Raw genomic sequence first — 16,296 nt, 5'->3', positions numbered from 1 at the left:
CTCGTATTTCTTGTAGATAAATACCAAGTAGAGGAATTGCTGGATCATAAGGTATTTATATTTCCAACCTTCTGAGGATCACCATATTGCTTTCCAGAGTGGTTGGATCATTTTGCAATCCTATCAGCAATGCAGGAGCATCCTGATCTTTCCACTTCCTCGCCAGCATTTGTAGTCCTCTATTTTTTTTTTTTTTTTTAATCTTTGCTGTTATTGCTGGTATGAGATGATATCTCATTGTTGTTTTGATTTGCATCTCTCTGTTGGCTAGTGATTGTGAACATCGCTTCATATGTTTGTTGGCTGCCTGATCTCCTCCTTGGTGAATTGTCTGTTCATGTCCTGTGTCCTTTTTTAATTGGGTTATTTGACTTTTTCTTGTAGAGGTCCTATATATTTTATAAATGAATCCCTTGTCTGATGGGTTGTTGCAAAAGATTTTTTCCCATTCTGTGGGTTCCCTTTTTACTCTTTTGGCAAAGTCTTTTGATGCACATAAGTTTTTAATTTTTAGTATGTCTCAATCATCTATTTTATTTACTTTTCTTTGTGTACTTTTCAAAATGTTTGTAGTCTGTGTATGCCCTGAATTAGAGCCCTTACATTTGTCCTGAGTTTTTCATTGAAGACCTTCATAATTTTTATATTCACATTTAGGTTTTTACTCTATGTGGAGTTCATTTTTGTATAGGTGTTAGGTTAAGGTTTTGTCTCAGTCTTTTGCATATCACTTTCCAGTTCTGTCAGCACCATCTGTTAAAGAGATATCTTCCCCATGCAATATATCTAGGTACTTTGTGGAAAATCAGTTGGCTGTATGTGGATCGGTTAATTTCTGCATTCTCAATTCTGTTCCATTGATCAGTGTATCTTTCATTGTATCGGTACCAGGCAGTATTGACCACTGTAGCCATGTAGTAAAATTTGAAGTCAGGGAGTGAGAGGCCTCCAACCTTGTTCTTCTTCTTAAGCAGTGCTTTGCTTATCTTGGGTCTCTTCCTTTCCATATAAAATTTGTAATTGTCTTTCCCATCTCTTCAAAGAATGTTGTTGGGATCTGGATTGGGATTGCATTATATGTGTAAATTACTTTGGGCAGTATTGACATTTTCATGATATTGAGTTTTCCACTTCTGTAAATCTCTTTTGGTTTCTCGTGGTACTGTTTTGTAATTTTCTTTGTATAAGTCCTTTGTTTCTTTGGTTATGTTTATTCCTAAATATTTCATCCTTTAGACTGCTATTGTAAACAGTATCACTTACCTCATGTCCTTTTCAGCACTGTCATTACTACTATAGAGTAACCCAACTGATTTTTGTATGTTGATCTTATACCCTGCCCCTTTGCTGAATCTTCCAATGATATCTATTAGCTTTTTTTACTGAGTCTTTGGGGTTTTCTATATATAAGATCATATCATCTGCAAATAAGGAGAGTTTTACTTCCCCTTAGCCAATCTGGATGCCTTTAATTTCTCTATCTTGCCATATAACTCTGGCTAAAATTTCCAAAACAATGTTTAATAGAAGTGGTGACAAAGGACATCCTTGTCTGGTTCCCATTGGCAGAGGGAAGGCTTTCAGTTTTTCTCCATTAAGAGTGATGTAGACTGTTGGTTTTGTATATATGCTCTTGATTATGTTGAGGGATTTCCCTTCACTTCCTACTTTGTTGAGTGTTTTTATCAGGAATGGGTGTTGGATTTTGCCAAATGCCTTTTCTGCATCAATCGATACGATCATGTGGTTCTTTTCCTTTTTCTTATTTATATGGTGTATTACACTGACTGTTTTTCTAATGTTGAACCATCCTTACATCTCTTTTATGAAACCCACTTGGTCATGATGTATTTATTATTATTTTTTATGTGCTGTTGGATTCTTTTGGCTAGGATTTTGTTGAGAATTTTTGTGTCTATGTTCATGAGGGATATTGATCTATAATTTTCTTTCTTCGTGATGTCTTTACCTGATTTTGGTATGAGGCCTATGCTTGCTTCGTAAAAAGTATTAGGAAGTTTTCCATCCTCCTCTATATTCTGGCATAATCTGAGTAGAATTGGTGACAGCTCTTCCCTGAATCTTTGGTAAAACTCACCAGTGAAGCCATCTGGGCCTGGACTTCTTTTGGTTGGGTGTTTTTTGATGACCTAATCAATTTCTTCTATTGTTATGAGTATGTTCAAGTTTTCTACTTCACTCTGTGTAAGTTTTGGTAGGCGTGTTTTTTCTAAAAATGCATTAATCTCTTCTAAGTTTTGGAATTTTCAGGAGTACAACTCTTCATAGTATTCTGTTATTATCCTTTTGACTTCATATGGTTCTATTGTTACATTGCCCATGTGGTTTCTAATGTGAGTTATTTGTGTCTTCTCTCTCTTTTCTTTTCTTATGTTTGACAATTGTTTGTCAATTTTGTTAGTCCTTTCAAAGAACCAGCTTCTTGACCTGTTGATTCTTTCTACAGTTTTTCTGTTTTCCATCACATTTATTTCAGCTCTTATCTTTATTATTTCTTGTCTTTTGGTGACTGTAGGTTACCTCTATTGGTCAGTTTCTAATTGTTGGAGATGCTGTATTAATGTGTCAATTTTGGCTCTTTCCTCTTTTTGGATGTGCACATTTATCGCAATAAATTTTCCTCTCAGCATGGCTCTGACAAAATCTCTTAGCTTCTGTTTATCCTTGAATGTATCGATTGCACCATCATATTTGATTGACAGTTTTGTTGGATAGATGATTCTTGATTGGCATTTTTTTTCTTTTAGGATTTTGTATATGTCTCCCCATTGCCTTCTTTCCTACATGGTTACTACTGAATGGTCAGAGCTTAATCTGATTTGCTTGCCTTTGTAAGTAACATATCTCTTTTTTTCCTGGCTGCTTTTAGGATTTTCTCCTTGTCTTTGATTTTAGAGAGCTTGATTATTATATGTCTTGGTGATTTTCTTTTGGGGTCTATCCTTCCTGGGTTATGTTTGGCTTCTTGAATGTTTATCTTCTCATTTTTCAAGATGTTAGGGAAATTTTCTTCCAGAAGCTCTACTACTGCCTCCTCTATGGACTTTTCTGATTCTTCCTGTTCCAGAATGCCAATAATTCTTAAGTTGTTCCTCTTCATGTTATCCAGCATAAATCTTAGACTCTCCAGATTTTTTTAAACATTTTTTTCTGATTGCTCTTCTATACTAGCAGTATTGAAAGATTTGTCTTCCAGCTGACTGATTCTGGCTTGCATCTCTTCAATTCTGCTCCTTTCTCCTTTCAGTGTCTTGTCCATTTCTGATATTTTATTATTAATCATCTGGACCTCTTTTTGCAGGTTTTGAATTGTTTCCATTGCTGTATCAGTCATGTTTGATTGCACTTGTAGTACTTTTATGACTTCTCCCTTGTTTTCCTCCACCCCTTTTCGGAGCATTTGAATTTATTTTCATATCATTCTTCTGAGTTCCTTCTCAGGCAAATCCAAAACCTGCTCTTCCTCTTCTAGAAAGCCTTTGTCTCTTTCCAGCTTATTTGTGTCAGTTACTCTTTTCTGGTTTTGGACATGTTTTGATATGTCCTCTTGTCCAGTAGTTGTGTGGATTTTTAATACTTAAATTGATGTTTGTTGCTGTGTTATTAAGCTTACTGTGTGTCTCCTTATGGATATGATCAGGAGATAGGCTTTCCTTTCTGCATATAATGCTTAGCAGCTGTTATTGGCTCTTGTCTCAATGGTAGAATATTAGTGGATATGCTTGTAGCCTGGGTATCTTGCCAAGATTGCTGACTCTCCTTGGGTAAAGTAGGGAGAAAAAGCTTCCACTTCCAGGGAAAATGTGTGATCAAAAGGCCCAAAAGCAGAAGCAATATAAAAGCAGAGACAAAAACCACCACTTTGAAACAGAAATAAAACTGTAGCTAACTGGCCAGTTGCCTTGCTACACAGGCAGTGTGTGTGCACCGTAGAAGCTTCCAGTAGCATGTGGGAGTGTCCACTCGCTCAGGCCCCTCCTCTAGTCACCACCATAGAGGTGAACAGATAGATATTGAGAAGTTGATTGTAGAAAGATTGTTTACTATTTTTGTCTTTGAAGTTCAGTTAAATATCTGCGTATGCACAGCGTAATTCTTGAACTAGTTGCATCTTTTTATGTTGGGGTTTTACAGATTGTTCATATGGTTTGTCTGTCAGGCCAAACTTGCTTTTTTTCTTGCTGGATAGGCAGGTGTAAAGGGTCCCGCACAAGTTAACTTTAGGGCTGGGACCCACAGGCAGAAGTCAAAAGCAGCAGTCATAGATTTTGCCCTTAGACCTATGGGGCTCTTTCTCTATGTGCCGTAGGAAAGCTGTCGTCTCTACACTGGACTCTTTTTTGGGGGGGTGCGCACCCACCTGCCTGAAGGCGTCGGGCTGAGCAAAGAAGGCATGACAGGGAAGAGAAGGAAAAAAATGTGTAGAATCCCACAAAACCTCCTTTTGCCACTGTGTCACTTTTAGTGCAGGTTCCCTGTTCCAGTCTGGCTGTAGCCGTGCCCTCTGACCTCCACCCGGGTGGGATGGCTGCAGAAGGAGTCCTGTGTCATGACCGATTTCTAATCGCAGTATTTTCCTTTATACCATGATTTTTCCACTAGCGGTTGTGGGAAACTGATGCCCTGACTCTTATGCTAGACCAGAGATCTGGTGCTGTTCTGTGAGAGCAGTGTCTCTGGGATTTCAGCCCCTCCCCAACAGAGTCTGTCCTACCTGACTACTTTGTCGCTGCCAAAAGGGAGTTTCTATATCAGAAACATTTTGACCACAAAATTAGCTCTTCAAAAAGAAATTATCCACTAACAATATTCAAGGAATTTTATTTCATAAGAAATGGATTTTTTTGTTTTATTTTTCAAGTGAGTAAGCTTGGCTTGAATTTATTTATTGTTACCAAAGACATATATCTAACTGTAAAAGATCTCTAAGAGTAGCATAGTTCCAAGAGAAATAGCTACATCTGAGATCAATTTTATTTAAACTTCCCAGGTCATGTTTAAATTCTTCATGGATGATGGCAAATTTAGTCAACTTTATGTACTTTGCCTTAGGATTTCTATCTTCTTAATTTAATAAAATTCAAGTTTCCCTTTTTTATGTGTGTTATGCTAATTAACTCTCCAAGAAAACCATTACTATAATGTTGGCTAGCAAAAGATGAGTTAGCATGTATTGTTGTTAACTGCTACCAAGTTGAATCCAACTCATGGCAACCCCATGCATAAACAAATGGATCATTATGATTCATAGGGTTTTCATTGGCTGATTTCTGGAAGTACATTAGATGGTCTTTATTCCTACTGCCTTTGTTTATCATCATGGAAACACACAAGCGTCTACTGGCATGTAAGTTACAGCTGCATTTTAGATGCATTGGCCAGGGATCAAAACTGGGTATCCCGCATGGAAAGCAAGAACTCTACCACTCAATTACTACTGCTCTTTTGATGATATTAGTTAAATTAAAGCAATCAGTGAAAGTAAAACAACTCTACTGAAATTGTGTATGCATGATTATGTGTGTGTGGCTATTCTAAATTGTCCTGTTTGTAACTTATGGTGACAATTAAATATTAAATATAAGGAAATTACTCAAATTTTCCTGTATCAGAGTTTTGTCAACTGCCTAGCCTTATTTTTTTAATTCATTGACACATAACAAAACTAACTTATAGTTTTTATTATTCTAAAACTAAAGTCACCACCCCATCTGTGTTCCTCATAAAACAATAGTGAGATACTGACTTTCTTACTCCACTTCAATTTCTTAGCTTACAGTTCATTGTCAAACTGTAAAGTCATCTAGTTTTGCACTACTAGGATGTTGGCACCAGCTGGTAAAAGCCATTTGTGCACATATCCTCCCAGTTTGTGTTCAGTGTCATGCTGGTACCTTGAAACTGGTCATGGTCACAGTGTTTACACCATACAATAGGAAAACCTTGGAGAGTCTGTTGGTAAGCATTTACCAAATATTGAATCATATGCAGACTGTTTTGCACCTAAGCAGGGTACACATTGACACACACATACTTGCTTGTTTCTTTAGTTATTTAAATGCATAGATTCAACTTAGTTGGAAATAATGTCAGAGGTATTTCTCTTAGGAAACCAAAAGGAGGTGATAATTATTAGAAAGTGCTTATCCTGTACCTTTTCCAAGGCACTAGACACCAGCTTCCTTTATATCCCTTTTGAGACTACTATTTCAGAAAACAGATCCAGGCTTTCAGTGTATGAGTCATTTTGTAAACAGCATGGAAGTACACTCTGCTGCAAAAATGCTGCCTTTCTCTTGACTGCAGATGTGATGACAAGCTGATTGCCTTTAGACCAGGGCACAGTTCATCTGAGCTTTGTCTTCTACTCAATGTGCACCTGCTCACTTATACAACACTACAAAGGAGCTGAATGCCATTATATGAGAGCACCTCTTCAGGTGCCAAATGAAAAGCCCTTATGGATTTCTGAGCCATTGCTAATTTCCATGAATGAAACTCTGTGTTCATTTTTTTTTTTTTTTAAATGAGCAATCCTATAACTGTTTAAACTACTGAGAATACCTGAAAACTATTTAGTCCCATCTACTATTCCTGATAGCCATTAGGGAAGAAAGTATTTCCCATTTGACAAAAATCTACAGATGGGCTTTATTACGTGCTATAAAGCAGAAAGTTTAGCATTTAGTTCCATTATACATACGCACAGTACTCCATAATGAAAGTGAAATGTATGAATAAACAAGACTGATGATGATTCATTCATGATACATGTTGATCATTTCTGAATGGTTTGTTACTTCATTCATTTTGAACAGGTCCTACTGCAAATATATTGCAAGAAGCTGAGGTTCCTCTTATATCAAATGACAGATGCCAACAACAAATGGTAGAATATAACATTACAGGAAATATGGTATGTGCAGGTTATGAAGAAGGTGGAATTGATTCTTGTCAGGTAAATATATGCTCACACTACATTTTCAAAAAGGGTTGCTATTAAGAGATTTCATTACTTAACAATAATTTGGGAGCAAAAAAAAAAAAAAATTATCAAAGTCCCATAAACACTATGTATTCTAGAAGAGAGAATAAATTTGTATTCTAGAGAGAGAGAGAGAAACTGTGACTTACTAACTGTGACTTTTTTCTTTTATTTATTAAATGGCCCGTTTGCTTAGTCTTTCTGAATATATCTGAGTCTTAGAAGAAAAACTAGTATTTAAGGATAAAGGTTACAAACAAGTTGTTCTTAGGAAGTAGATGTAAAATGTAAATGTGAACGAATCTGTGAGGCAGACAGGTAAATTAGGGAGTTGATCTGGGGTTGACTCAGAGATTTCACACTTTATTTCAAAGCTTTTATATTCAAATTATTTTAAATACTAAGCAAAATTTGTTTAATTTAAAAAAAAAAAAAAGTTTTTTGCTCAGGGGGCCTCTTACAAAAACAACCTGAATATAGCTAATTTAAAACAAACCACTTGTAGGGGAGACAATGAAGAACCTATCAAATAGCATGGGCTCTGGAACATCTAAATTAAAATTTTATTTCAAAGATGGAATAATATGAACTCACTGCAGTGCTGATGCCTGTATAACAATAATTTTTATATCAGTAACTTTTGACCTGTATGACCTTTAGAGAAAAGTCTTGTAGAATACTATCATTTAAAACAAAAACATTTTAACACCTGGAAATGATTTAAGCATATACTACCACTTGAACTCCATTTACATTCCAAATATATAAAGTAAATTCTGTTAGATTTAAAAATCTCCATGAATTCTTCGATGCAGCATGGAGTAGTTATTGAAAGTATGGCTTCTGTTCAGACTGCTCTGCTTTGGCCCTGTTTTAATACTTATTATTAGGTATACTTTAGACAAGTAACTTGGTTTTACTGGAAGCTTTACAAGAGGTGATATGAGGAAGGCATAATGTATCTTCCCTGAGCCAACATAAGCACTCAAAAATATTAATAGTTTTTACTTCAAAACTTTGTTAATGAGTTCTTTGGCATGTATTTGAAGATTAATAAAATATTAATGCATTGACGCACACTGAATTTGATTAAACCTAAAAGCATTGCTGAACAAATTAATAATTTACAAATGTAGAAGTAGTGTTTTCCATGGGAAAATGGTTTCATTTTTATTTAACAATAAACAACTGGTGTGGCACTGTGGGTTAATACACTGGACTGCAAAGCTGGTTTGAACCCAACGTCAGTGGTTCAAGCTCACCAGCTGCTCCTTGGAAACCCTATACAGGGTTGCTATGGGTTGGAACTGACTTGATGGCACTTAACAACCACAACAAAATAAGTGGCTTATTACATATATCAACACATTCAGGCCACAATAATTTGACTTGACAAGATTCTTTTAAACAAGTGCAAATATAGAAAAATCTGTATATGTATCCGCTAGTTAAAAGTCAATGTCTCAAGTCATGCTAAACGTTCACCTTTGTTTTACATTTATTCTGCTTTAACTCTTTCGAAATCAGGACAAATAGGATAGCTTTCTTCCTGCTTAAAATGTATTTCTGGATCTTATAGTTCCCTTTTTAAATGATAAGATAGATTGCCATGTAGGAAGAGATTTAAAGACTTATTGTGCAGGAGGGAAATCAGCCATATGACTTCAGTTACACTTCATGGGAATTATGTGATAGACACCTCAAGCACTTGGAGGATAATATGGCTGCTGATGTAATTGATGTGAGAGTTGCCTTTAGCATTTACTTTGGTAAAGGCCCTGAAATTCTATTTAGCTCTGATTTCTTCAGCGTTTAAATAAGCTACTTTTTGTTCTTATTGTTGCTGAGTCAATTTCCACTTATAGTAACCCTGTAAAGGGTTTCCAAAGGAGCTCTGGTACCGTAGAGATTACGAATCGGGCTGCTAACCTCAGGGTCAGCAGTTCGAAACTACCAGCTGTTCCGCAGGAGAAAGATGAGGCTTTCTGCTCCAGTAAAGATATACAGCTTCGGAAAATCTATACAGGGTCACTGTGAGTAGAAACCGGCTCCACGGCACATAACAACTACAACAACAGAGGGTTTCCAAGGAGCAAATTGATAGGTTTGAACCTCTGATTTTGTGTATACCAGTTCAGTGCTTACCCTACAGTGCCACACCAGGACTCCTATTACTCATTGTTGTTATTATTAAGTGTGCTTAAGTCAGTTCTGACTCATAGTGATCCTGTTTAGGTTTCTGACGCTTTTAAAATCTTTGCTGGAGCAGAAACTGGTATTTCTCTCACAGAGTGGCTAGAAGACTCAACCCATAGACCTTCTGGTTCTGAGTCCAGTGCTTATCATATGGAGCCATCGTGCTCCCCCAAATTAATTACTCACTAGCAAGTAAGAAAATGCCTATACAAGATAATATCTGTGCAATATTATTTTATTGTAAACAAATAATCAAAACCCTATCTGATCACATGATTTTTTTTCAACTGTAATACTAAAATAAGGAGGAGATTTTACTAATGAAATAAGAATTGTTATTAAAATAATAAAACCATTATACCAGTGGTTCTCGGTTCTCAAAGCATAACACACACATCTCCTTCAACAAATTGTGACCCTGTATAGGGTTTCTGAGGAGCAACTGTTGAGGTTTCAGTGCAAAGTCTCAGGTGCCACCCTCAAACCATTGGGAGTTGAAAATCTGGAGGTGGAACTGAGCAATGTGTTTTTAACACACTTTCCAAGTGGTGATGAAGTACACTAAAGTTTAAGAGCCACCATTTTCAATAAAAATGATTGTCAATTATTACCCTCAGATACGCAGTAAAATAATAGATGATTTTTTTTTTTTTTTTGACAAATATAACATCTAAGGGGAAGCATGAATTTTAGGTTAACAATATATGTGCCTGGCACTCCTTTATATTTAAAATATTTACATATCTCTAAGATGTTGTTGTTGTTGTTAAGTGCCGTCGAGTCGGTTCCGACCCTTAGCGACCCTGTACAGGGTTTCCGAGGGTGTAAATCCTTACGGGAGTAGAAAGCCTCATCTTTCTCCCGCCGAGCGGCTGGTAGTTTCGAACCGCTGACCTTTAGGTTCGCAGCCCAATTTGTAACCACTACGCTACCATATCTCTAAGATAGGGGGGGAAAAATACTTACACTGATCAAATGATAAAATTAAGGAAAAGAAAAGTTATATAATTTACTTGAAATTATGTACTCTGATGATGGGGAGTGATTTAATTAGACCTAGTTCACCCATCCATACAGACTACCCAGCAATGAGACAATAAGCTATCTATAGGCTCTTTCGAATATCTGTAACTGACCCAGTATGTCCTGACTAAGTTAAAATCCTTGTTCAAGTAATCAATATCTGTATTCTATTACATATAAGAGTCCTGGTGTCATGCTGTTAGTTAAGCACTAGAATGCTCATTGCAAGGTTGGCAGCGCAAACTTTCCAGCCTCTTCTTGAAAACCCTACACAGGGTTGCTCTGAGGCAGAACCGACTTGGCGGCACTTAAAACAACAGCACTGTAAATAAATGTATTTTAAATGCTAGAAAATATAAATAAAACCAAATGACTACTTTAAGCACTCGCTAACATACCAATTTACCATTTTTTCTTTTAATTTGTTGGACAGTGATGGCTTGTGTGTTGATGTGATATTGGAAGCTATTCCACTGGTATTTTAAATGCTATCATGATCACCCACAGTGCATAGGTTCAGTGGAGCTTCCAGATTAAGACAGACTACCAAAAAGGAGAAGTGGACAACTTCTAAATGGTTAGCCTCTGAAAGCATTAGGAATAGCAGAAGAAGATAGTCTGATACAGGACTAGAAGATAGTCCCTCAGGTTTGAAGGTACTCAAAATAGGACTAAGGAAATGATGCCTCCTCAAAGTAGAGATGGTCTTAATGACACAAAGAAGCAGAGCTTTCAAGGCCTTCACTACTGATGGGACATAACACAAAATAAGAAGAAACAGCAGCATAAACATCCATTAATAATGGGTATATGGAATATGGGAAGTATGAGCTTAAGAAATTAAAGTTATCAAAAAATGAAATGAAACACAAAAAGGCATTAGTGAACTCAACTGGACTAGTTTATTTGTCTTACTGAATGCGGCAGTCATATTATTTGCTATGCCATGAAGAAAAATGGCATTGAATTAATCATTTAAAAAAAAAATCAGATCTATACCAGTCAATACCACTATTAATCAAATTTATACACTAACCACTAAAATCAATGATGATGAAACTGAAGACTTCAACCAAATTCTTCTGTCTGACATTGATCAAATCTGTTTCTTCACAAAACCCTTGATAATGCTTAGAACATATCTACTTTAATTAAATAATTGGTTTTTAATGTATATCTTGATTGACATGTTTTTAAAGTATGTATTAGGGAATTTCTGAGTGCCTATTTTAATGCCACAATTAAAGTGAGAAAACTCTTGCTATGAAAATGTATAATAGGAAAATTAAATATAAATTTGTTTAGTTATCATACTTTTTATCTCCTTACTGAGGAACATAGGGTTCTCATTCCTGACCAGGAATAATGCTAATAATATAAACAAATAATTTATAATTAAATCCTATTTTTGAATTTTAATTTTTAGTTGCTTTGTTAAATATATATATACATATAAATTAACAACACATTTAAAATTTTCTTTTCCAACTCACTTTTAAGGGCGATTCAGGAGGACCATTAATGTGCCAAGAAAACAACAGGTGGTTCCTTGCTGGAGTGACATCATTTGGATATGAGTGTGCACGGCCTAATCGTCCAGGGGTGTATGCCCGGGTCTCAAAGTTCACAGATTGGATACAAAGTTTTCTACATTAGTTTTCTAAAGCAAATATGAAAGTGAGACAGTTATCCCCATTTTACTCTAGGTGACATGGAAAGTAAATTTAATAGAAAAAAAATTAATAAAAGTTGTTATCCTTACCTAAATGACTAAAACATTGGGCCATGGGAACCAAAAAATCAAATTTATTTTTTCAATGTAGAATAAATAAAACTTGCATTTTAAATTTATTATGAAAGCTATTCTTTCACAGATATAATTTCCTTTGTTAATCATTTTTTTATTATCTTCTCTTATTAAAATGAATTTTAACTTAAACACATGCTCTTAGTACTAGAACTTACAGAGTTGCCAGTTTTCAAATATGACTTTTTTGTCTAATACAGAAAAGTTAATTATACTCAAGAGAACTAAACCAATGCTATGTGTGAGTTTTAAAGTTTTGTAAATAATATAATATGGAACAATTTATCTTCTTCATAAAGATTTTCCTGATACTTAGAGGATATCTACTACAAGAAAATTATTGACTTGCCATCTAACTACACCATTTCCAATAAACATATGATTATAAAGCTTGAACAACATTACACAAGAAACCAAAATAAACAGTTTTGCCCATAGCATGCTATTGTTAGAAATACATTGCTATCAACTATTTACTTCTGGCTTAGTTTGCCATTATCAGAATCTCAATAATTTTCTACTGGAATATATTTCATTTCAAATTCAGGATCTCCTGAATATATTCACCATTTATTAAAAAAATATTCATTCTCATGTCACAGAGCCTGGGCTAAAATGACTGTACATTCCTCTAAAATGATCTAATGAAACAATAAGCAAGCACAAGTCTAGGTTTAAAATAAAAGGTAAATTAACTAATATTGTTATTTTTATGAGATCTTTAAACCTGTGTTATATTGATTGTCTATTTATTTCAAGCTAGTATTTTTTAAGTCTCAAAACAAAAGGAAACAAAACAAAAACCTCTACATCAAAGAAATTCTACTATTAACAAATGTTTCTCTTGACTTATATGTGTTACATATTTCTAACACATGCAAAACTTATTTAGACACAGTTGAATTGCCCATTAGAGGGTAAAAATGTGGAATAAATGAATTTGTCTCACTACTTTCACTTTTGGATACTTTCCAAACTAACTGTAAACCTCATCTTAGCTTATCACACATTGTTGCTGTCTGCTGCTAAGCCAGTTCGGACTCACAGCTACCCTATATAGGGTTTTGGAGGCTTCCATCTATCACTTTATATTGTTGTTGTTATCGTTAAATGCCTTCAAGTCAGTTCTGACTCATAGCAACCCTATATAGGATTTCTGAGGAGTGGCTGGTGAGTTTGAACTGCTGGCCTTACCATCACTCGTTTATTTAGAGAGACAAAATTTATTTAGGGAGCCAAAATTTATGCTTTCTAATTCATAATGCAAAAAATTCTTTTTATAAAGTCAAATTAGCAAAACCCACATATATACTTGAACATGTTCAAAACTAAATCCCAAACCCATTGTTCCTGAGTATATTCTGACTCAACGTCACCCCTGAGGAAACCCAACTCTACTGGGTTTCCAGGACTTTAGATCTTTATGGAAACTGCTCTATCTTTCTTCTGAGGAAAGACTGGTGGGGTCAAACTGTCTAAATTTCAGTGAGAAGCCCAGAGTTGTAACCACAGTACCACCAGGGCTCTTGCATGTGTCCGTATGTTGTTATTAAGGGCCTTCCAAGTCAGTTCCAGTCCTGTATAGGGTTATCAAGCAGGGGCTTGTAAGTTTGAACTGCCAACATTAAAGTTCAATTTGATCTTTCAGCTCAGTGATTATCCGACAGTGCCATACCAGGACTCCATGTAGACTAAAATAATGAAAGAGAGAGCAAACTATAAAAGCAGTTGAAAGTGGAGACTAATCAGTATAGAGTGGTTTTTAAGAAGAGATGAGACTTGAAGAGATAAGACTGGAAGGAATGATGATTACAGATAGATCAAAGCTGACAATAGAGACCACCATGCAGGTGTGAGTGATTCTGAAGGTCTGAGAAAGACAAAAATAGAAAACTATTGATTGTCATACAAAAAGACTTGCTGAGGAATAATTAGAGGATGGGAATATATGATTTAAAATACTAAGAAAGTATTGCTAGATAATTGAGAATCACAACTTAAAGGCAAATTTTATGGAGTTAAATCTTAGTGGAATAATTGTAGTTCCCAAACATACCATCATATAATTTTAGACCTTCTCAATGACATTTGGGAAAAATGGAGCAGTGAGTGAAGACTGTGTTGTTTTTACTTTCTGAAGGTTGTTCCATATTTCACTTGTATTTGAAAACACATAGTAAATGCAAAAGATTGAAACAAGACCTTTACCTCACACCATATACAAAAAACAACTCAGCATGGATTAAAGGACCTAAATGTGAATCCTAGAATTATAAAGGTCATCAATGAAAAATAGGGACAACTTTAAGTGCACTAATATAAAGCACAACCAACTACCAAACATTGTGAAAATTACAGGAACAAAAGAAGGAAAAATTGATGATTGGAACATTCTGAAAATTACGAACTTATGTGCATCAAAATATTTCACAAAAAAAGTGAAAAGGGAATCCAAAGAATGGGAAAAAATCTTTTGCAATTACACATCAGACAAGTGACTAATTTCTAAAATCTATAGGAAACTACAATGCCTCTACAAGACAAAGACAAACAATCCAATTTAAAAATGGGTACAAGGCATGAACAGACACTTCAACAAGGAAGATATTCAGGCAGTCAACAAACATATGAAGAAATGTTCATGATCAACGACCATTGTTGTTGTTGTTAAGTGCGGTCAAAGAGATGAAAATCAAAACAACAATGAGATATCATCTCACACTAGCAATAACAGTGAAGTTCTAAAAAGCAGAGGACACTAAATGCTGGTGAGAATGTGGAGAGACTGGGACCCTCCTACATTTCTAGTGGGAATGCAAAATGGTCCAACCACACTGGAAAACAGTATGACACTTCCTCAGAAAGTTGGAAATAGAAATACCTTATGATCCAGCAATTCCTCTACTTAGTATATATCCATTAAGAAATATGAGCCATAACACTTATAGATACATGCACACCAATATTCATAGCAGCACAATTCACAATAGCAAAAAGATGGAGACAGCCTAAGTGCCCATCAATGGAATAATGGATAAACAAATATTGGTACATATACACAATGGAATATTATGCTACCTTGAAGAATAACAAAGAAGCTGCAAGGTAACACATAACATGGTTGAACCTTGAGGACATTATACTGAGTGAAATTAGTCAATCACAAAAGGATAAATATTGCATAAGATCATTATTTTAAAAGCTTAAGAAAAGATACCCATACTAAAAGGAAAAAAAAAAAAAAATTGTTGGTTACCAGGGGTAGGGTGGGGGTGGTGCTAAGGGGAGTGGTGGAGCACAGGGTAGGAGATAGACCAATCATAGTTCAGATGTTGGCAATGGCAATAAACAAGAAGGAGGAGGGGAATGGAAGAACAAGGTAAACAGGGGAACACTGATGCAGGTTTGCATGGGCTAAATGGGACAGAGGTAAATAGTGAGTGTGCTCAACCTTGAAACAACAGGGTTCTGTGAAACAGGGATTGAAGCATAGTTTGAATGGTAAACAAGTGGAAACAATGGTAAAATGCTTGACTCTCTTTCGAATACTGGTTTCCCTTGTCTAGTATTGTAAAATAGACACTTAAGTGGGATAGAAAAGAATATCAGGAAACATGATTATAGAAAGCTTGTAAGACCGTCTTCAGCCTCTAACTGATTGGAATACCTAAAAGGGTTTCTAGAACTTGCCCAGTAAAATAGGCTTACTGCAGTGACTTTGTAGTATATAGAACCTTAGGGGAACCCTGAGCCCCATCCAGAACTTTCTGAGGTGTGACATTCCCACTTGAAAAGACAATCAGACCCCAGTCTGGAACAGCTAGAGGAACAGAAAATACTTCTCAAAAGAAAGAAAAACAGGAAAAATCAAAAATGACAATCTGATTGGCTACTACAAGAACAAGCAAGTTGTTCCTTGGGGAGCCATCAAGGCAAGCAATCAAGTCCCTTCAAGACAAGCCCCCCGTCCAAGACTGAAACTCAAATAGAACACATGAGCAGGCATGTAAACTTCCTGGTGGCATCATTGGTCTGCTGGTGAATGAAAGAGGGAAAGAGGCAGCAGTGAAGAAATGAGCTAAATTCAACCACATTCCATAGACTCCCACTGACCTGCAGCTAAGTGAGACAGAACAACAGCTGGTTGTTCCAAAGTATGGTTAGACCTGGGAACTCCTTGGCCCATGGACAAGGACATAGCCACAGAAGAGTAGAGGTGAGAGCAAAGCATCCAACTGACATGAAGTGACGGGAGATGCACAAG

General features: G+C 35.8%; 1 protein-coding gene across 1 annotated transcript in view; it reads left to right on the top strand.

Moving 5' to 3' along the window:
• The window catches only part of TMPRSS15 (transmembrane protease, serine 15), a 313,147-nt gene extending 301,266 nt beyond the window's left edge, over window positions 1-11,881 (top strand). Inside the window, exons 24-25 of the mRNA XM_006873157.1 lie at window positions 6,840-6,979; window positions 11,726-11,881. Coding sequence (XP_006873219.1) covers window positions 6,840-6,979; window positions 11,726-11,881 — 296 coding nt within the window. The remainder of the gene's footprint in view (window positions 1-6,839; window positions 6,980-11,725) is intronic.
• The last annotated feature ends 4,415 nt before the right edge of the window (window positions 11,882-16,296 follow it).

Source organism: Chrysochloris asiatica, unplaced genomic scaffold (genome assembly GCF_000296735.1).
Source record: "Chrysochloris asiatica unplaced genomic scaffold, ChrAsi1.0 scaffold00225, whole genome shotgun sequence".
Classification (NCBI taxonomy): Eukaryota; Metazoa; Chordata; class Mammalia; order Afrosoricida; family Chrysochloridae; genus Chrysochloris; species Chrysochloris asiatica.
The sequence above is the reverse complement of the archived record's forward strand: the minus strand, read 5'-3'. Positions and strand labels throughout refer to the sequence as shown.